At 47.7% G+C, this 22196-nt stretch overlaps 2 protein-coding genes across 16 annotated transcripts in view; one reads left to right on the forward strand and one right to left on the reverse strand.

Moving 5' to 3' along the window:
* WIPI1 (WD repeat domain, phosphoinositide interacting 1) overlaps nt 1–15317 on the forward strand; it is a 32839-nt gene extending 17522 nt beyond the window's left edge. For 2 of the 4 annotated variants that reach the window (XM_073312041.2, XM_073312042.2), the window contains exons 6-13: nt 858–950; nt 1310–1380; nt 3476–3583; nt 5077–5241; nt 5865–5972; nt 6967–7088; nt 9747–9847; nt 14788–15317. In XM_073312041.2, the coding sequence (XP_073168142.1) occupies nt 858–950; nt 1310–1380; nt 3476–3583; nt 5077–5241; nt 5865–5972; nt 6967–7088; nt 9747–9847; nt 14788–14835 (816 nt within the window). In that variant the 3' untranslated portion in view covers nt 14836–15317. Of the gene's footprint in view, nt 1–857; nt 951–1309; nt 1381–3475; nt 3584–5076; nt 5242–5864; nt 5973–6966; nt 7089–9746; nt 9901–11779 lie in introns of all 4 variants that reach the window. The other 2 variants (XM_073312043.2, XM_073312044.2) reach the window with 2 other exon arrangements.
* A 1608-nt stretch (nt 15318–16925) lies between these two features.
* ARSG (arylsulfatase G) overlaps nt 16926–22196 on the reverse strand; it is an 84320-nt gene continuing 79049 nt past the window's right edge. For 11 of the 12 annotated variants that reach the window (XM_073311673.2, XM_073311675.1, XM_073311674.2 and 8 more), the window contains 2 exons: nt 18870–18960; nt 16926–17346 (listed from right to left, as the gene is read on the reverse strand). In XM_073311673.2, coding sequence (XP_073167774.1) covers nt 17033–17346; nt 18870–18960 — 405 coding nt within the window. In that variant the 3' untranslated portion in view covers nt 16926–17032. The remainder of the gene's footprint in view (nt 17347–18869; nt 18961–22196) is intronic. The other variant, XM_073311681.2, reaches the window with a different exon arrangement.

The raw sequence follows: 22196 nt of genomic DNA on the forward strand, positions 1-22196 counted from the left end.
AAAAGGAAGTCCACATAACCACACTGCACAGAAATCAGCCACTAAGATTTGGGGTCTCCTCCGCTCCTGCTCATCCAGACATGGCACGTGGTTAAAACTAATTATCTGACACATGCCCAGAGCAAAAGTACTGAATTTAAGATCAGTGGTCTAGTTCCTTAGTAAGGAAAGCAACCTTCATGTCCTGCATCCTGAATGTAGCAACCCGGGAGAAATGCATGGTCATGAAAGGAGCTACAGGGCAGATAGAGACGAGCCAGTGAGCAACTTAAGCTGCTCCAGTAAGTGGCATATAGTGAGAATTATTAGCAAGTCCCCAGTCCTCCCTTGCCCGGGTTTCCTTGGGGTAAAATCCCAGAAATCTATATTGTCTTGTAATATTAAATGTTCTGCAGAGAATGAACTGTCCCCAGAGTTCAGAGCTGCTTTTGCCCAGGTAGGTGCCAAGCGTCAAAGGAGAAGGGTAGGAGGGCAATCACTACATTGTGGCCTGATTTGGAGATGTGCTGAGCACCCATAACTGCCAGAGTAGTAGTAAGTTCTGGGCACTACTTGGAATCAGGCCCAAACTTGCCTTTGAAACATGGTGGCTCTGGTAGGAGGAGAACTGGGGGTGAGGTGGAAGGAAGCGTGAGATACCTCCTGGATTTAGCACTAAGCTCAAAAGGCACTTAAGGGACATCCATGAATCAAGTGTAATTGCTTAGGACCCAGTACACATTTTAAAGTACAGGGTGAACAGAGAACCCTCCATGGAAAGCAGGTTGGTTTGGGGCCCAAGGTATGGAATGTGCCCCCAGATAGCAGGCGGGGGTGTCGCACTTCGGTTTACACTCCTGTTACCTTTTTACCAACAGAGAACAGTCTGCACAATTCCTGCCCACGATGGGCCCCTTGCTGCAATAACCTTCAACTCCACAGGATCGAAGTTAGCAAGCGCTTCAGAAAAAGTGAGTGAAAAGCCCACTGAGCAGTCTCCTTAATATCTGTGGGTTTGCAGGTTTGCTGAAGATCCGCAGAGCAATCCAGTATTTGAAATAAATTATTTTTTCTATGGGAAGTGGATCTTTCTGTGTTTCATGTCAGTGAAGCTCTAGTATTGATTGAGCGGAGGAAGGGAGCTGGGGGGGGGAACAAATGAAAGAAACACAGTTGCGAGGAAGAGATTTGATTTTGCTTTGCACCGATCCTTGAGTGGGAAGGTGGAAATGGTGTATGCATGTTCTGAACTCCCCAGAGAAAGCATTGAGGAGGGGCATGTTTCTGTTTGCCCTGCTTGCTGCATGACCTTTATCCTGCATTTTTACAGGGCACTGTCATTCGTGTATTTTCTGTACCTGATGGGCAAAAACTCTACGAATTCAGAAGAGGAATGAAGAGGTCGGTTCACTCCTTAAAATTGTTGACAAGCATGCAAAGGGATCAAGTAACAGCATGTTAAATACATTCTCACTGCAGACATTCTTGACCATGTAGGACCTTGGCTGCTTCGGCATATGTTACTGTCCTTCTATAGGAACATGATAGTGCTGTGTAGCTCCCCCATTTTGCCTCTGGCAAGCTGAGTGACCCAGTTCAGTCGCTTGCAGAACTGGGTGATTCTAGAGAATTGGAGGCAAATTGGACACATTGACTCTTGTATAATCTCCACTTGAAAGGAAAGGTAATTGGACTTCCACTTTAAGTAATGAAGTTACAATAGTTATACCATTCTACAGAGATCTGATTATCACTTTGCCTGGGCCAAGTGGGTGTTAAAAAGCTACCTGTTCTGATTTGGTTGGGTCTTATGCCCACATTGTCTAAAGGTAAACAACTGTGCCCTGGTCTGCGCTACAGGTAGGTCAAAGTAAGGCCGCTTACATCAACCTAACTTTGTAAGTGTCCACACTAAAATGTAGCTCCCACTGATGTAACTCGCTTGCTACACTTAGGGCTTGTCTACATTACTGGGCAGTGATCGATCCAGCGGGGTCGATTTATTGCGTCTAATCTAGACGGCTGAGCGCTCTCCTGTCAACTCCGATACTCCACCAGAGTGAGAGGCGCAGGCGGACTTGATAGGGGAGTGTCAGCTCTTGACTCACCGCAGTGAGTAGATCTCAGTACGTCAACTTCAGCTACGTTATTCGCGCAACTTAGATCGATTCTCACACCCCACAGCATAGACCAGGCCTTACTTAACTCCATCTCCACGAGAGGCGTAGCGCTGAAGTCGATGTAGTTAGGTTGATGCAGTGTCAGTGCAGACACTGAGCTGCTTATATTGACTTTCAGAAGCTGTCCCACAATGCCTCACGCTCACAGTTAAATCGGTGCAAGCTTTCATGGTGAGGACGTGCACTGCCGACACAAGGAGCAAAGCGATTTTAATTACTGCGGTGGCTGTACGTCGACGTAACTTGGGTCAACTTAATTTTGTAGCGTAGACTTGCCCTGTAAGGCAACAGGAAACCAGCCCTATAGAGCTAGCAGAGGGGAGGAAGCTAACATGCATCTGAATGATCCAGTGCCTGGGTCAGAAGAAGTTTGAATCACGTCTTTGGGTTCTTCTCAATATTAAGGCCTTGCTGATAGAAAGTTGTACTGCTTAACTATACCAGCATAGATTATTCTTGTACGGGAAAGAGAATAAGGTCTATAGCTATACGGCCTCTTTATCCTGGGATAACTGCATCCACATGAGGGATTGTACCAGTATAACTATATTTGTACCCTGACCAACATAGTTATGCTGGTACAAAATCTGCATAGACTAGGCCTCAGAAATCACTGTTGAAAGCAAGGGGCATCCCCTTTCCTCTGAGCAGTAAATACAGGAGCTCTGAGCACTCTTTGTCTCCCCCGTAACAGCACCACCTCATGCCACAAAACTGTCCCAGCTCTTGCCTTCCGTTACCCAGTGTTGCATGGCTGGGAGATGACTGGCAGTTTCCAGAAAGGCTCCGTGCCACTCCTCCGTAACCCTAGTACCAGGGCTCCGGAATGGGGAAGGGCAGGTGGCCATGGCCTCATCACTTTTTACTGGCCATAAGGGCAAGCAATGGGGGGGCAGGGGCTGGAGAGGAGCGAGTGGGGGGCAAAAGGGGTCTTGGGGAGAAGGAGCAATGTGGGGGGCAGGACCTCAGGGAAAGGGACGGTCCTAGGGGCAGGGCTGCAGTTCAGGCACCAGTGGCCCCCTCACTTTTAGGGAGCTTCTGCTGCTCCTGTAATGGGGCCAAGGCCACATCCCCACTCTAGGGTTGTGTTTCGACCGACCAGCAAAAATCATGGTTCATGCTAAAACGATGCTAACAGGGCTTCCCTGGCAGCGTAGCCAGGGCTTAGTTGGGCAAAATGTTGCACCAGGTTGCCAGTCTCTGGGTCATCTTCTGTCAGTGGAGAGGATTTACAGGTGGCTGGGTGTGGCTGCTGTGGTGTGTCCCTTTTGATTGTGCACCATTTGGTGACGGGCCCTTTGTTTTCTCTGCCCTAGGTACGTGAACATCAGCTCTCTCGTGTTCAGTATGGACTCACAGTTCCTGTGTGCTTCAAGTAACACCGAGACCGTGCACATCTTTAAATTGGAACATACCACAGACAGGTGAGAGGCTCTGAGCTAAGCCACTTGCCCCAGAGGGTATGTTTCCCTGCATGGGAATGGCCATGGTTCTTGGAGCCTCACATTGCAGGCTCCATGGTGTTCTCTGATTGGCATCACTTGCCAGCAGGAGGACCATCCTCAGAGACACATTCCCCATGCAGATCTGATGTGACCCGTCGCAATTTTAAATCAAGCTGTGGAGGGGCAGCGTGGCCTACTGGATAGACCCCTGGTTTGGGACTCAGGCGACTTGGGGTTCTATTCCTAGCACTGTCACTGGCCTGCAGGGTGACCTTGGGCAAGTCACGTTGTCGCTCTGTGCCTCAGTTTCCCCCTCTCTATATAGGAGCTAATGATACCTGTAAATGCTGTACTGTCTGTAAAGCACTTCGAGATCTACGGGTGAAAATAGCTATATAAGAGAGAGGTAGCTTCCAAATCCAGCCTTATAGAACAGACCGTATTCAAGGCTAGTAATAAGCACTGGAATCCCACTGAAGTCAATAGGAGTTGCACCCCCTTACAACAGGCCAGAATTGAGCTAGCCAGGCTAACTGGCCCCTTTGCATGCCCCTAAAGCCTCACAGGCCCTTTGTTCTAAGTGCCTCCTGTTCAAGATAACCTTGCAAAACTCTACTTACAGGGAAAGTAACACGGGCAGCAGGTATCATAGGCTGGGGGAGGCTGTGCCCCCTCAAACAGCCTGGCATGACCCTGTCCACGCTACACTCCCAGAACCCCCTCCTGCAGTTCCTGGCGCTCGGCCCTGGCCCAGGCTGGCTGGGGTTGGGGCTGGCTAGCCTGCCTCCCGCAGGGACTGGGTGGCTGATGCTGGGGCACCGCTGCCTGCCCAGCACCGGGGCTGGGGACGCTGTGACCATGCCACCCGGTGCTGGGGCCGGGGACTGCGGTGGGGAGTGCTCTAGGCTCCTGCGGGGGCGGAAGGGGAGAGGGAGGGACGGGACCTCGGACAGAATGGGAGGGACCAAGGGCTAGCCTCCCCCACTGGCTGGGTCACCAGCTGCCCATGGAAAGTAATTTGTTTTGCCTTTTGGACAGGCGAGTAAAGTGTTAATTTTTTTCCCATGATCCTCCATGGGGCAAAGGTGGGGGAGTAGATTTTCTGTCTGGGCTGGTCCATTTGAATTCCACTTTAGCAAGCCTGCATTAAAGTAGGTTCCATTTTACTGGCCATATCTAATGCTCCAATCCTGCAAGTCACTCTGGGGGGAGTGAGGGGTGGGAGGTTTGCAGAAGTTACCAGTAGGACATTTTTCTCTTGGTGCAAGCAAGTCATGGGTATTGGGGGTTATGCAAAGACTGTTCAGGGAACTCCTGTGATTCAGTTTGTACAGGCTGGCAAAGGGAAGATGTCTGTGCCAGTTTTAATTTGTATGTAAATTGTAACTAGCCCTGGTCTCCGTTGTTTTGTTGATGCTAGTTGTGGTAGCTAGTGCACATAGCCTCAGTGACTGGTGTGTTGTTATCCCCAGCCGGCCAGAAGAGCCTCCCACCTGGAGCGGTTACATGGGAAAGATGTTTATGGCTGCTACCAACTACCTCCCTGCTCAAGTATCAGACATGATGAACCAGGACCGAGCCTTTGCCACCGTGCGCTTGAACTTCTCTGGACAAAGGAACATCTGCACGCTCTCCACGTACGTTGGAACATCTGCATTCTCTTCATCCCATCAGCTGGCAAAGGGTGCTGTAGACAGAACACAACTGGATTGTTTCCTGATGTGGCACAGGCAGAGAAGGGTGGTGTATTAGCTTGTTGAAGGTGCATTTACTGCATGTAGGTTACTTACCACAGTCCTCCCAGGGGATGTAGCAGGCAGAGGTGGAGGTACAGGTTAGGTCGTCTGCACAGCCCTTCCTTAACTTTGGGTGATCACTTAGGTCTTGTGTCCACACCAATCTGCACTGGTTAGTTAAACCAGTGCACACCCCTGTGTGGACCCTTTAAGGCTATGTCTGCACTACAGGTAACCCAGGTTGGATGGGGTCGGGCACGCCCCATGTCTGGCCTCCCTTGCAGCGCTTTAGCCCTTTGTCTCCCTGCTCCAGTGCAGTGCACACTGCCCACCATGGGGGTATATAGGGCAGTGGGAAGGTGCGAGGTATGTATGTGAAGATGGCAGTCAGACCCTGGCCGTGGCGGTAATTTCATGTGCTACCACGTGAAGGGCAGGCAAGCTCCCTGGTGGAGACACCCAGCTCTGCATTCCTCCTACAGTGCCCTGCTAGCCCAGAGATCCATGACTTCATTTCTTATTAGGATTCAGAAGCTACCACGACTGTTGGTTACAACATCAGACGGACACCTTTACATCTACAACCTAGACCCTCAAGATGGAGGAGAGTGCGTCTTAATTAAGAAACACAGGTAAGCGCATCTCGGGTGCTCTGAGCCACTGGGCCTGGCTGCTGATGCACCTACTGATCTTTAAAAAGGGAAACTCCATCCTAGAGGAAAACGAGACCCTAGGATTTAAAGTGACTAGTGATTTTGGGTGCTCAACCTGAGAATCTTTGAAGGAGTCTGATTTCCAGAGGGCAGATGCTAGGCACTTCCTGCCCCTTCAGGTGTTTCCAGCTGAGCACCTCAACATCGAGGCATCACAATCACTCGCTGCTTTGCAATAATCTCAGCCCGGAGCCGCTCTGCTTTTGAATGGGGGGTCATTTGCAGCCCACCTCCTTGGAGAGGTTTGTTCATCTCTGAAATTCTGACCTGATCTTCTACCGCCAAAGCACTTCCCCTGCAGTCAGACCCTCTGGCCGGAGAATGTGGTCCGTGTCCTGGAGAGGCAGAAGAACTGCCCCTCTGGTGCTCTAGAACTGATCGGGGGGGAGGTGATAGTTCAAGGCAGTACAGGGAACTCCCATAAGCACAAATAGCCATCTGGGCAGGGTGCAGTCTTCTCCTGTGCGATTGTTTTAATTTGTATGTTCATTTTAAATGGATAATATTAAGCCTTTGGGGTGGAGTGGAAGAGAATATGTGTCTGTCTACCTGCCTACACACTGTCTGTTAAACCCACAAAAAGAACACACGTAAAAGCTGACCGCTCAGCATGCTCTAGCGTGCCCAGCTAATTCAGACGTCGGTGACAATGGTCTTGCCATGTACCTCCTGCATCGCGCAGGCCCCAGATGGGTTGGTTCAGGTTCATGTTCGGTTTCCTTGTTTCTGTGGGCTCCTAATGTTTTTGTAGCAGGGTTGGCATCTCACAGAAACTTTGGATGAGTCTGTTACTTAGAAGCTCAGTATCCATCACTGTGACTTGTACAGGGGAATTGTTAGAACTGCTGCAGAGGAGGGGGATGGCTAGGATCAAAGCTAACTCTTATTTCTTCTCTCGCTTCAAAACAATTAGCCTGTTTGGCTTGGGAAAGACAGACGAGAACAAAGAAAATGACCTCCGGCCTCCATTACCTCAGTCTTACGCAGCAACCGTAGCCCGACAAAGTACGATGCCTTCATCTTCATCCATGCCAGGTGAGCTGGGCTTGCCATCTCTGAAAGGCTGATCAGGTGAACGCTTATTGTAGCAAAGTCAGAATTTTTCACAGAAGAGCATCACTGTGCAGAAGCTTCCCTGGCACTGCACTTTCCACATTGCAGCCCATTGAAATGAGTTGAGATGTTTTGTTCTGCTTCACCATCACCCTGTCCTGCTATCGGGTCCACCCAGGCTAATCCTTTCGCTCACACAGTGCCCCTTTGGGTCTCTCAGGGCTCTCCTGCACTGATCCAACTGCAGGAATTTCATTGCCATTGACAGGTTTCATCAAGTTCATTGTAACAGCCGTGTTAGTCTGTATTCGCAAAAAGAAAAGGAGGACTTGTGGCACCTTAGAGACTAACCAATTTATTAGAGCATAAGCTTTCGTGAGCTACAGCTCACTTCCTCAAGTTCATTGTAAGTTCCATGGTGTCCTTCCCCATAGCCCGTGTTTTATTATGATCACCAATTCTGAAATGCCAGTGCTCGTGTATGCATGAGGCAGAGGTTTGCTGTAGTGAGCTGAGCACAGGAGAGGGCATCGGGAACATCTACATTTGAATTTCCTCTCCAATAATGACTCCCTCTGTAGCCTTGAGCTAGTCGCTTAACCTCCTTGCGTCAGATGACACCATCTGTAAAATAAATCTGGCCCAGGTGTGTTGTGATGTTTAATAATGATAAATCTGTGGAGCTACACAGTGCATTTCAAAGAGCTCTGAATATTAAAAGCACTGTGTAAATATTCAGCATTATTACTCACCCTACTCATTTGTAGCATTGAGCCCTGTGGCAGCACCTAGGTCTGTAAATCGATGTGTCTTTCCCCACCCTTCTCTGGAATAACCACCACACCCTTTAGTAGATTCTCCCTGTTCAGAGCTTTGAACGCTTTCCAGACCTGATCTTGTGTTTCATCCTTGCTTGTAGCCAGTTTCCAGTACCTAGGATCTGGGCTGCATGTCCAAGAACCCTAAACAGTGTAAATAAGTGACATGTTGAGGAAATCATTCTTGGCTCTAAAGAGTCTGGTCTTTGGATTTTCAGGAGTGAGACAAACTGATAACAGTCAATTTACTGAAAAAAAACCACGTTGTTTTCCTACTTCACCAGGGCGTCCTAATGATGAATTTGCTAATTCTTACTTAACTTTGGGTCATCAAAATGATGCAACGCTTTGACAGTAGGGAGCACTAGCTAAGTGCTAAGCATGATTAATAATGATCAAAATTATGCTGCAACTCCGCCGGAAACAGCAGTAACCATATCCTCACTTGCATTACAATTTGTTACCAATAACAGTTGTCAGATTGGTGTTTAACCATTGAAACGGTGGTGGTTCATAAAAAGCCAGATCTCCATGGTACTGCATCAGGATCGCTACAGGGTCTATTGAAACCACTTCGCCTCTTCATACAGAAAGTAGCGCTAACATGGTGCAGGAGCCCGGGGGTGACTGCCTTGTTAGACTCCCGAGTCAAGATTTGCATACACACTAGCCGATAGAACAAGATTTTTATTACAGGGACCTGGGCTTGCTGTAATGGGCTCAGTCACCTTTAACACATCTGCTCCCCAGTTTAAAATAAATGATTCCATCATGACAGCAGCCTTGCAGAACATTATATCTTAAAAAAAAAAAAAAAAAAAAAGTACTTGTGGCACCTTCGAGACTAACAAATTTATTTGAGCATAAGCTTTCAGCTGCTACTCTGAAACCTGTCATTATATCTAAGGTGATCTGAAATATTCCTTTGTGTTTTTATTTAGGGTTTTTTCTGGTTTCTAATTCTTGGGAGTAAAATCAGTAAGACCAAAGTCTCTGACAAGCTTTTACCAAAACATGAAGTGTGATTCCTCAGCAGTTTGTTAGTATCAAGCAGTCTGCTTCCTTTCCTTATGCAGAATGCATGCCAGGGAGAGTGAGTTTGCAGGGGTGGGTGTGCATCTCTCCATGCACTTGAGCACAACTTCTGTTAATATTCACTAAGAGCAGAAATAGTCCTCTACAAAGGTCCTTTTTACAGGATCTTCTCTTCTATTAAAGAAATTCTTGGCAGTATCTCATTGCTGCAAGGTGCAAATGTAATTTAAGCTAGATCATTTGGTTGTCATAATAATTGAAGAAACTAAAAGACAGTGAAACAGTATAAGCCATTATTACAATTTCAACTCTTTCACCCTCTTTGGGAACATGAGCTGGTGTGATCATTTCCATGGACATTAGTCTGTATAGCATGAGACCTATTTTACTATTGAACCTAATTTTCTTTGTTAAACCTCTCTTTCATGCATCCTGCAGAAACAAATGCCATATCATTGAGTTCAAGTCTTCTGCATGAATGACTCTTATGCTACAGCTGCGTGGCTGTTAAAGTTACTGCGGCAAATTATCCAACCCCCTCTTGGTTTGCCTGTGGTGGGAAGCAGAAAACTTATTTTGCAGAAGCTAACGCCTTAATCGCTTCCCCAGACTACTGCTGGCAAAGACAACCACCCCCCCCCCCCCGATCCTCTGGCTGCTTTGCGAAACTGCTGCAGAAACCAGCTCTGAGCTCAAATGCAGTGAGAAGATGGTGTCTCTACTTGTTCAGCTCTGGGCTTCTTGGATTCATATGTCCTTAATCTTTTGCCTTTCTTTGTTTTTATAGGTTACTCGGAAGATGGGGGCGCCCTGCGAGGAGAGGTTATCCCAGAACATGAATTTGCAACTGGACCAGTGTGTCTTGATGACGAGAATGAATTCCCTCCTGTGAGCATTAGGAGTCCCTAAAACGGCAGTACAGCCCTCATGCTAAGAAGAAAGTATTAACTTCTTACAGAAAAGATGTTGTTCGTTTTTTCTCTAATGTGCCCGATCCATTATCAAGCCTATAACAACTGTGTTACAGGGACACCGCCAGGTAGTTTACGCCCACAGCTGTGGCAGCTAGGGATGGGGATGCAGCCTACAAAACCTAACGTTAATTAGAGAGAGGGCCAAGCAAATTCCCAGGATTTAAGCACCTACAAATGTGGGTGAAGTCTGAATCTGGATCTGACCTTTAAATCTTGGGCCCGTCTCTCAGATTAATAGAAATAGCTTTAATTTCGATGACGGCAGCATTTTTAACAAAAAAAATTATCCCTGGCAGTATCTTCAGTGCAAACATATCCATATCCCAGCTTTGGGCTGGTACAGCTGCAACTTGAAGTGACCAGAACGAACGTAAAACTGAGCAATCTTTTAATTCCCAAGCTGAGTGAAATGCAAAAAAATCCCAGGAGCTGCAGAATCAGAGGGGCAAAGGGGGCTAGCGCTACCACAATGGAAATATTGAGGAGGGGCTGATCTGTGCTTCCACCCTGGCATGCCATTCCCTATAACATGCACACAGGCATGAGGGGTAGTAGGGAGAGAGGCAGGCGAGAGCAGGACCCAGAGAGGTTGGAGCAGCCACTGCAGGATCCAGTTGGGGAGCAGGCAGGAACATACCACGCGCACACATTGTTGAGTCTAAGCAGCCCCCCCATGCAGAGCACCCATCACACTCCACAGTCTATCCCTGACACCTCGACTTCCCCCTGCTCCCCACGTAAAGCACCTCTGATCCACTGCCCCACGTCCCCAATTCACAGTGAGCTTCCACCGCCTCTGGAAAAAGCCCAAACCTCCATCACAAATGGTGACAAGCATATTAGAATTTAAAATCCATTGCCAATATTTTAAGTCATCAGTATCAGTCACCAGAGGTAAGGACATTTTTGCTTTTAAAACAGACTTTGAACCTGGCAGTGTCTCTCCAGCTATGTGATCTAGTATCCAAACACTTACCATGTTGTTTGCTTAACATTTTAGAGGGAAAATGTTGGTTACCTGCAATAATAATTTATAGTACTTAGCAGCCTCTCCATAATGGTAACACATTAATATACCAGGACACTTTGACTTGACTAAATTGTTGCAGCAATTTACTGTGGACCGAATCCTGAGCCCTTTACTCAGTCCTCATCCATCTTCAATGGAAGTTTTGCCTGAGTAAGGACCAAGTAAAAACTGTATTAGGGTCTCAGGATGCGACCCACAATTGGTGGCTGAGATTTTCAAAGTTGACTAGGGTTTAGTGATACTCTAAAGCACTTTGAGGTCTACTGATGTAGAGTGCTATATAAGAGCAACCTAGCCAGTCGCAGAACTCTCATGAAACTCACTGCTTTTGTTCAGAACTGTGCATGACGTGGCCATGGATTATACAGTTCCCTTCCATTGTCTGTAACGTAATTTATTTGAAACCTGGCATGACAGTTTTCTCTTACTTGTGTTTCTTTCCCACTTCCCCATTGGCTTCCTATTCAGGGTATTTAGTTTGAAGTGTTTACCCTTTAACCATTCCATATTGACCCCTGGGGTTCTGAAGCCAATGTTCTAGAAGGGGTGTAGCCCACCACAAATTCCTATGCTTGTTTCCAAGGAACCTGCACTTGAGTGTGTGTTCTAGGGACAAGCAAGTGCCAGCAAGCAGGAGTTGAGCTGAACTGATATGCTTAAGTGAGTTTGCATGCTGTGATTGGATTGTATGAAAGCAGCCCAAAACCCCTGCTGTCCACCAACAGTCCTTTATTAAATGGACTTTGATCTGTCAAAACCTTGTGCGTAATTAACTTGACAGAACAACTTACGTGTGTGACTTATTTCTCAAAACAGGCCTCTCTGCTGTGACCTAGCAGTAGGAACTTCCAGATGAAGCATTTGGACTTAGAACTTTGTTTTTCCTCCTTGTTGCTGAAGTTTCCAGTTGCTAGTGCAGCATTTGGTTACGCTGGGCTGCTTCTACGTAAGGCTGGTCGGAACACTTTGATGTGTGGAGATGTATTGATTTCTATGAGGTTTTCAACAGAAAGGTATCTGGGGTCCAGGGTGGACACTCTGGTCACTTTTGACTAGAGATCAGAATCGAAGCCTGACCTTGCCAATCCGAAAACAGACGTTTCAACCCAATTCTGTTTCTTTAAAATGTTTGAAAGGTTTTGGAACAAAAACAGATTCTGAAACCTTGAGAATGGAAAATGGAATTGTCCTCCCCCAGCTCGACTTGTTACGCTTTGTATTTGGACACAGTTTTGTGGAAGGAGCAGCATACAGTTTCCTGTAGCTCCTCGGGTTTTTAAATACTCTTCCTTCTACTGACTTACTTCAGTCACTGCTTAACGTGACTACATCGTTAGTATTAAAGGTGCCATAGCTTGGGCCTAATCCAGAGCCTGTTGCTGGCAATACAAAGGTGCCACTTAATTTAACAAGGGAAGGGCCAGGCCAGATCTCAGTGAGAGGAGGAGATAAAAAGCCCGAGGACCTATGTGAATTTAAAATCTGAATAGAAGTTGTTTGGATGATACCCATGCTGTTAGGTGCTACTGAAACTGGTAGTGACTTGGAGAATGAGGTTAATCACCTATTTCACTTTCAATGATAGGAGTGGACTTGATTCTGTGAAGTCCACTTAAGGACTTTGCTATTGATTTTATGAGGAAAGTGCTCAGATGCGACAGTAACGGCTGGCAGCATAGTACCCTAAGATTGATTGTCTCGAGAGGAAAGCACTGAAGTGAATACTTGATCCCTGCAGAATGCTGACTTGCTGAGAGGACCAGAAATCCTTGTGGGAAGGGAAGAATGAACCCACGTTGTTTATTCGATGTACAGGTCCAGCTTTAAATGTTCATGTGGTTCTGGCCACGCACAGCTGGAACTTGACTTCTGCTTACCTATGCTAGGGATCTGACCTATGGCAGTCAGTATTCCAAAAGAGCTTGCCAGGAGCCTAAGTAATTGTTGATGTAGGCACTTTACGCCCAAGTTTAATGCTGATGTGATTTTGGCCACATAGCCAAAGTAGCCTTTCAGAATTCATTGCAGCTTCTTCAGGACACCATGATCACAAGGTGTTTTTCTGAGAGCTCTAAAGAGGTAGCGTGGTCATGAGGTTTTATGGAAGAGTCCTATAGGATAGAGCAAGCATTTATGAGCAAGAAGGATGAAACCAACAGAGCAGCTTCAATAGAAATGAAATATACATGCTGTACAAATTTCTGCAAAGACCCGTAGAATGTAATAGGAAAGAGGATCTGTGCAGAATGTAAAGCCCGCCTATAGAGCTCTAATGCAGGGGTATAATGCGTGGTTACATTTCTGTTGGATTCTTCTACATGTGCTGAGAACCAAAGAATCTCGCATCAGGAATGTTAAGATGGAGCCTGATAGCAAGAGGGAATTTCATTAGAGGTGTTTGCTGAACTTCAGCTAGAGATTGCAGAGCGATCCATTATTTGATAGAACCAAGGGCTTGGGACCAAAATGCAAAAGGAGCCTTTAAAATGGCTTCCATGCTCAGGACCTCTTGTTCTGTTACCTCCAGATTTAATGGCACTTGAGTGGCCAGTACAAAAGGGCGGGCAGCTGAAGGACACTGCTGCCACTGTGAGCATACAGCTCCTGTGTGCATGCTCAGCGACTCGCATTGTCGATAGCAATGAAAAAACAGATCCCTACAATGGGCCATATCCATCTACCACCTGTTTGCTGCAATTTGGATTACTGATGAATGTTTGCCCATTGCAATACACACCCCAGTATTCCTGCGTGACCACCCCTCCCCCCGTGTAGACCAGGCCTCACTCTGCTACGTAGACATTTGGCACTACTATGAACTTTTGGCTACATTTCTTTATAGTTGCCACCTACAGTAACAAAGAGCAAAAGTGCTTCTGTGGAACCGTCTGTTAATAATGCTCCTTCTTGGTGCAAAGCTTCTGTGGAAGTATGGCTAGCCTTTTGCTCCTTCTAGCAACTTCTGACTCACTGACTTCAAAAGGAGTTTTTGCCTGAGTAAGACCTGCAGGAATAGGCCCAGACACAGCTACGTTAGCTTGATCCTCTTTGTGATGTAGAATCCAGCTCTGCCTCTCTCAGCTTCAGCATCATTAGACACAAAATTAGGACATTTGTGTGGCCGAAGGACCATAAAGCACAGCTAGTGGTTCCTTGCAAGCTCATCAAGAGTAAAATCCCTTATTTTTTCCCCATCGGACCAGGCTTGAAAGAGTGTTCAGTGTCTCTGCAACTGAGCCCAAGATGGAGGTCATTTCAGTAGGAGCTGTGGGATGATCTACCCCAGCAGGCATCTGCGCTGACACCAAGAACACATTAGCTGCTGTGTGGAGTCTCCGTAAAGCAGAGGAACCCTTCTGGGGGTAGAGGGTGGGTGAGCACAGCCCTGCCCCAGGCTCTTCCATAAGAAGGTGCAGTTCTTGCCCAGAGATCTTTGGTACCTTCTTGGGGCTTGTGTGCAGTGCTGGTATGAAGTAGCTATTAAAAAGTCCTTGCCATTGTATATTTCCTGCCTGTGTCCTGAGGAGGCTGCCGGATTCTGTTACCGGAGTTAATAGCTGACACATAGTGATTCAGTATGTCTGCATGCTTTGTCTGTTTTTAATCTGTTCTGGATGCAAAGGCAGCTGGATAAGGGACACACATTATCACCAACCTATACATGTAGGGCAAAAACTAACTGACCCACACAACACCCATTGACCAGAAAGTAAAACACTGCATGGTGTCTTCTCCCCTGCACGTGTGCAAAGCCTTCTGCGATGCACCCTGCTTAACGACCGCTCACTGGGAAAAGTAAGGCAGTTCTGTTTTGATTTTGGTAGATAATCTTGTGCCGTGGAGGTCACCCGGGCAAAGTGAAGAGGTCATGATGAGAAGCCAACCTCCGGATTCGGGACAGGCGCTGGGAGGTGGTTTGGAAAAACCCAGCAGTGTGGAAGAACAGATTTGTGGGCGCCTACAACAGGGCGAATAACCAGAGGTGCTGCATTGCTTTACGACAGTATGTTCAAGTGGTTACCTCACCCCTCTGGCCCTGTGTTTGACGTATAGGGGTGTGGTATAAACGTACTGCATACACAGTGCTATATTTAACAAAGGAGACATTAAAACCCCATTGTAAATGCTAACCAGACCAGATTTGTATGTAACCTGAATTTTATATACATGGTTTTCCCTTTTCTAATTTATGCTGTTTTCTGTGTATAAAGTCTATTAAATGATGTCTTTGTACAGTATATACATAATATTTTATCCATGCAGAGTATTTTTGCAGTGATATTAGGGGGAAATCCCCCCAATTTATTATGTTTGAGCTCTACCAGAAGACTAGTAATAAAGTCATCATATGTCAGTGGCTGCTCAGTGTGAGAGTTCTTGCTGTTCTCTGGGGGTCCCTATGGATGTCTATCTTGATTCAGGTTTATTAGTGGAACTGCTCCTAGTTTTGGTTTTGACTATTCATTAATCACAACCCATTGCCTTCAGCTGCACGCTGACTGGTTTGTTTCAAACAATACTATTTTTGGAGTGAAGGGCATCATTGTCAGAGATGGGAATTGAGGCTCAAGACAGCTGCTGCTGCTGAACCAACTTACCCTGCCCAACCCCTTCTGGCTTCAGGAGCATTGTCCAGGATGTGGGACCTGTGGTCCCTGTTTGCTGCTGTGACACTGACCTGCTGAAGCCTTGGGGGATTCACTTAACTTTTGCCTGGGATTCCCCATTTGTAACATGGAGATAATGGCCCAGATTCCCAGATGTGTCAGAGCAGTCTGGGAAAGGAGGGGCATTTAGGCTTCTGATAACCATTCAGGGAACTGCCAGGCACCAGGTTGGTCTCTGGGCTGGGCTGCCTTGTGCCAATAGTTAACAGCTCCCAAGGAGCTCCTTTTAATGGTCAAGATTGCAGGAGGGCATCATGCTCTGGCTCTGCCCCTTTCACACCTCCTCTCTAAGCCATCCCCAAAAGCCCTTACAACAGGGCAGGGACAGCAGGCTGAGCTAACACTTGCCCATCTTGGCAAAGTGCTGTGAGATCCTCAGAGGTGCAACCTGCCCTGGAAGTACAGGACATTATTCTAAGCAGGAGCCTTTTGTAAATATGGATAAGAAATCCTGGGAGGAAGAGGGTGGAGGTTGGCCTTACTACTTGTCAGCTAAGTCTCAAGGAGGAGGTCAGTTATCCGTGCAATTCCCCTGTCCCTAGGGTACAGAGCTGGGCCACGGTCTTCATCTCAGCTTCATATAAATCCCATACTGGTTTAACCCTAGAGGAAAAAACCCACCTGGAGACCAGAGTGACCATCTTGTGCTGCCAGAGGGGGTAAAGATGAGCCCTCACCTCCCCAAGAATAGCAGGGGATGTCTGGCCCTCTAAGCCAACAGATCTCGGGGCCTCTAGATAGGCCATGGCCATATGTACAAAGGTTTAATCCACTGCTTCCTGGGCCCCATCCCTCCCGATCTGTGCTCATCCTCTCTTGTCACATCCCCCCAAGTCCCCTTCAAGGCCAGTTTCAGATCACAGAAGGGCAACTGACATGCAGGTTCAACTTTTGCAGCAATTCTCCTCCAAGGTACAGGCAGGGGGTAATGCAATAGACAAAGGCTTTGACCCAAGAACTGCCTCCGTCACCAAGCGAGCCCATGAAGCACATGCCCCCTTCTTCCTCCCCAACCACAATCTAGAGCAGGGGTTCTCAACCTGTGGGCTGCTTGCAGCCCATTCAGCACAGAGCTGCAGCTGATGTGACATCCATGCAGGCAGTGCTGGACATAGCCCACAACGGTAAATAGGTTGAGAACCACTGATCTAGATCTACCTGCTCTTTGTCCCCTCTTCATGCAGGAGCAGAGAAGGTGAGCTTTCCAGAACACTCCACCCACAGTGTCTCAAAGGGATTGCAACGTGGCCACGCTATTCTAAACGCTGTGCAAAGAGAACCATGCCAGCTGCAGATACGCTAGCTCTTCGAGCTGGTTTAGACAGCATCAGATTTATTTGCATACAGCACAGTTAGAACAGCACAGACTGACCTGACAGCCAAGTCAGTGTGAAACTGTTGATTACGGCTCCCTGTTACAGTCTACCATGGCAGGGCTAGAGCAGCAAGCCTGACATCGGCAAACTATGTGCTGTGGATTGCAGCAGGGCGTCGCTGCTGGATCATGGGCGTAATCAGCTGTTGAGACGTTGTCTGATGCAATATCCTGAAGAAAGTCTGTCAAAGCCCTGGTTATCGCAGGTAGCACAGCCTGATACTCGCCAGCCTTCATGTCCAGAGGCACCTGCTCCTGAATGTCGTGATCCAGATTAAAAATGAGCGGTGGCTGGTGATGCTCTTCCAGCCCAATGCTTCCGTCACAGGCTTTCGCCCCGCCTGGAATGGAAACCCAGAGAAAAACGCTCAAGTCCCCTGGCAGCCATCCCTGCTGCAGTGTCATTAGTTTCCAGCAGACAAAACAGCCTGAACACATGCAGCAGGTACTGCTGTTACCAAGAGGTGCCAGGGTCCTAGGCTAGCAGATTTATATCTGTGGCAAATGAGTTACTCAAAAGCAAAGGAGATCAGTGAGTTTCTAGTGTAGGACTAAGCTCTTATACCTACAGTTGCTACCACATTGCTGGACATGGCTTAACAACCTAGCAGCAGACTGAAAAGCTTTGAGTTCTACATGGATTATTCCAGTGATAGGCTAGGGAAAGTCCTGCCCAGCAACATCTACTGGGCAGTGGTGCTGTATTGGAAACATTTGTAAAAGTCACTGCCTGCTCTTTAGGAATCGTACCAGAGACAGGCTAGGGAGCTAAATTATATGAAGTGACAGTCCTAGGGCTTCCTGTGATCTCTGGCAAACAGTACTAGCATGACAGCCTTCAGTAATTATAGCTCAGAAATCGTGTACTGCAAGGGAGATTGCAGCTGTGGTTGAAACCCTCCAGCAAGGTTGTGCATTGGTTTGCATGGGCTGACCCAAGTTTGACCCAGTTATGAAATTATAGCTTTTGCAAGCTCTACAGGCAAGGGAAGGATAGCAAGGCGTTTTGTGGGCTGCTCTAAAAGGGAATCGAGAGGCAAAGGACAACACAAGGACACAAGAATAGCCACAAGAAGGCTAAATGAACTGAAGGTTAAAAATAAAGGAAATGAGATGAAGCATGAACAGGTCCAATGCTGCTGGTAAGCAGAGACCCTGGCAGGGTAGGCACCTGCTCTGTAGGGGCTACATACTGCATTGGAGATGCCTTAGAACAAGCCAAATGCTATGAACAGAAGCAGTGGAATTGTGTGTGAGGGAACCATTTTAATCATCCCTAATCATAGGGTTAATGGACTCTAAGCATTTCCAGAGGGCTGCAAAGGAGCATGTCATTCCTCTTGCTGTCCTCTCACATCAGGATCCTTCCTCTGTAACTTCTGTTGACGTGCTCTGGGTGTCTGCTTCCCCACCTTTGTTTCCAGAGGTCACCACTAGTAGTCGTTGTGACCATCAGAGGTGCTGTGGCTAAAGCCCTCGTTCCAGGTCATGTCTCAAAAAAGCACTGCAGCACATGCTACCTTTAAGCACCTGGCTTGCCCCGCTGAAGCCACGGGCCTAGGTGCCTTGCTGAATCTGGGGCTGAGAGGAAGCTGCTGTCAGCACGTTCTCTGGGAGGCATCCTCAGCTTTGGAATTCACACTCCCCTTGGTCTGAAGCTGCCCTGAAGGTCACCAACTCTGGGCCGCGAAGCCTGCAGGGGAGGTATCCGTGGCTGGGGCAAGAATTTGATTCATTTTCTGGTTTGCAGGAGGCTCCTGGATTTGTGCTTGTTTGTACCAATCTGCCTGGATTTTTAAATCTCTCCCCAAGGGCACGTAGGCCTTTGGAGGAGGGGCTTTTCCTAAATTCAAACAGACTATACCTGTAGTGTAAAATGCCTTGTATTGAGCCAGCCGTAGCGCTTTTATCTCTCCGTCCTTTCCAGCTGCTCCACTGTTGGGGTGAAACAACGTCTACAGGAAGAAAAGAAGGCAACACGTTAGCCTTACTTAGGGGGATACCGGGTAAGATTTCATCTGTTCCTGCCCTGAGCTCTGACACAGCCCCAGAGGAGACCAGGCTGTGCTTGCAGAGGCAGCCATTCTGCTTTCCCACCAAATTACAAGTCTTGAGGCTCAAGCATACTTTGGAAGCAAAATGGAAGAGTAAGAGCCATTGTTGTTTCTTTGCTTCAATCCCCTGGTGACAGAGTATGGCTTGCATATGTCATGCTGTGAGAGTTCTGCTTGCCCAGGTAAGACACTGGGTCTGGTTCCTTAGATGTTTTTTATTCGTCCTTTCTCACCTTTTCTCTTATATCCTGTTCCCTGAGGCAGGGCCCTTGGAGTCCATTTCCTTCCCTGATGAACAGCTGACGGGCGCTAATTGTGCACTAGAGATCTGATCAACCATTTTGCCTGTTTATAACAATCACTCTTGTTTTCACATCTCATCCTTAACAGGGTGTCAATGCAAGAACGAATATGACTAGCCAGAATGTAGCAGCTCCTTGGAAGGGTTGCTAACACCCTTCTGTTTCTTTAGGAGATGGCACAACGCTAAAGACGTACTCTGAGCTTGTCGGTGTTCCAACAATACCAGTGTAGCTGTACCTGATCAAACCTAAAAAGAAAAGGAGTACTTGTGGCACCGAAGCTGCAACTCAACGGGGCAACCTGCGCCCACGGCATTATTCCTGCTTGGCTTAAAACATGATCAATTTTAACAGCGACCTCATTCTGTCCCTGCCTCAGTACAGCTTTTACAGGTTTCTATACAGCCCTACAGAAGCTGCCCTGGTTTCACGCCACTAACGTTAAATTCTCTGCGTTTTCTACTCCAATACCAGCCTTGTTACATGAACTGGACTATCTAGTACCAAGGCCTTTCAAAGAGGACTGGCAGAACGTTTGGGGCTAGCGAATGGAATGTGTTTAGCAAACACAAGCTCACGTTCTACAGTAACTTTCCCTGTGAATCCCCCTCCAGTGTGACTCTGTGAGAACAAGGAGCATTCTGGTCCTTCCTGCTATTATTACGGCTCAGCTAGCGGCAGGGACATCTAAGAGACCTTTACAGCTCTGTGGGGCCAGCAACCAAGCCACAAGTTCATAATGACTTCATGTCTCTTGTGAAGCAGAGGCTTAGATCATGCATTGGAACAGCACAGTTCATCTCCACTGAGTCACTCATTCCATTCTAAGGAAGTCTCCCTTCATAAACACAGAGAGACCCATTAAGGGGAGTTAAGGTGACAAGGAGTGGGGGCGGGGTGGATTGTGTCTAGTTCAATCTTTATGACACCCTGAATCCACACTGTATGATCCCCTTGAGGCAAAATAAAATGACAGGGCCAAGGGAGCTTGGCCGGCCAGTCAGTCAGATAATCTCCGCTTGGAACCCCGTGGTGGTCCCAGAGGGGGATGAATCACAAGAGGTTTCCTCTCTGGGAAGGAGTTGAAGTGATTCATAAAGTTTCCATTGGGCTAAAAATTAGAAACATCTGCTGGAGCTGGAGGCAGCTGTCGTGCCAAGTTTAGCAGGAACGTTCACAGCTGACCAGTGAGACGATTACTTAGCAGGTGTCCCCGCTGTCACGGCAGCCGGACTGGGGGCAAGGGGACCAGCACTCTCAGGCTAGTATGGGCAGGCAGCACTGCCCCCATATTCAAACTAAAAATGACACTTTAGAACATTTTTCCATTTTCAGAGATTGGCTACTATATTTTCCCCCAGAGGAAAAAGCAGGATCTTAACATTTTCATATGCAGGTTGCAGGCGGAGAACATAACAGAGACTGGGTCCAACTGGGCAGTGTCTACTCAGTGTGTTTAACTCCCTTTGACTCAACATCTGGTCTTCTCTTTGCAAAAGCCCTTGTTGTCCCAGCGCGATGCGCTTTTATGGAGCAAGAAGCCTCCCAGAGGTTCACAGAGCTATAACACACCAGTGAGGTGTCTGCCCTCTTGCGTCCCAAAAAAGGGAAAGGAGACCACACAGTGGCACTTTGAGAAGACATTGTCAAGGGGGAGCTTCTTCAAACAACATGCTTTACTGCAGGTGTGTCGTTCTCCTGGCAGGCGGCAGCGAGGTAGAATAGCTGCCTCTTTTTTACTATCTATAGCTTGCACATACTGGAGCTCAAAGCAGTCAGGCCTGATTTCATGTCCTTAGGACTCCCCTGCAGATGGTATACTCTGCCCATATTTGGCATCTTTCAGGCAAAGACCTCCAAGTGTCTGACAAACAATTACTGATGACATTTGACAGATGAGAAACTGAGGCACAGTGAGGCTAAGCAACTTCCCAAGGTCACGCCGTGACTCAGCGGCAGAGCTGAGAACAGACTTACCCCCTCAAATCCCTGAGCAGCCAGACCCTGCTGGCTGGAAAAGGTTCAGGTAGGTGGGAAGGAGAAAACGAGCACAGTGCAGTGAAGCTAGCTTTCAGCACAGGCTCCTGCTAGCCTCGCAGCTCAGCTGGTGTCATCGTAGAACAGACACAAATTCACCAATCTCCCCAGAGATGCAGGGGGAAGTGTAGATGCTCGTAGGATCTAGCATCCTTCCAGCCCACTGCTCTCTGAGCAGCCTCAGGAGCTGGGATTACCATGACCTCTAGGTATTTCTGTGGCCCTCGTCGCCATGGTATCCTGCCTGGCTGGGTACCATTATTGGAGACTTTATATTAAACTGCTTACAAGTGCTCCAAATCCTCACAGTCAGCCTTTCTGGCGGAGGCAATCCCTGGTTCTGTTAAGCCGCCCTTGGAACGCTGTTACCAGGAGAGCTTTAGTGCTCAGGCTCTGGAATGCTGATTAATGCTGGCCTTTTGCAGGCCCCAGCTTGTCTGAAGAAAAGAGCGGGGGGGGGGGGGGGGGAATGAGGGAAGGACTGAAAAATATGTTGTTGAAGAGCGGCTATTTTAGTAGAATACAATGGAAACAAGTGACAGCCCCTCAGGAGGAGCCAATCAGCATTCTGAGCCTTCTCCTCAGGACAGTGGAGGTCATGGAAATGCTGTTTCTCATCTACTCTGCCCTTTTCTTCTTTCCCAACCAAAGGGAACATGCTTTACCCAAGGCCACCCCTTCAGGGACAGGATCTGGATTCATAAGGCAGCAAGCCTATACTGCACACTCCTAATGGCGCTGTGTACAGTACAGTCCCCCGGCACAGGTATAAACAGCAGTGTAGACAGCTTAGGCAAG

The sequence above is a fragment of the Lepidochelys kempii genome, chromosome 14 (assembly GCF_965140285.1).
Source record: "Lepidochelys kempii isolate rLepKem1 chromosome 14, rLepKem1.hap1, whole genome shotgun sequence".
NCBI lineage: Eukaryota > Metazoa > Chordata > Testudines > Cheloniidae > Lepidochelys > Lepidochelys kempii.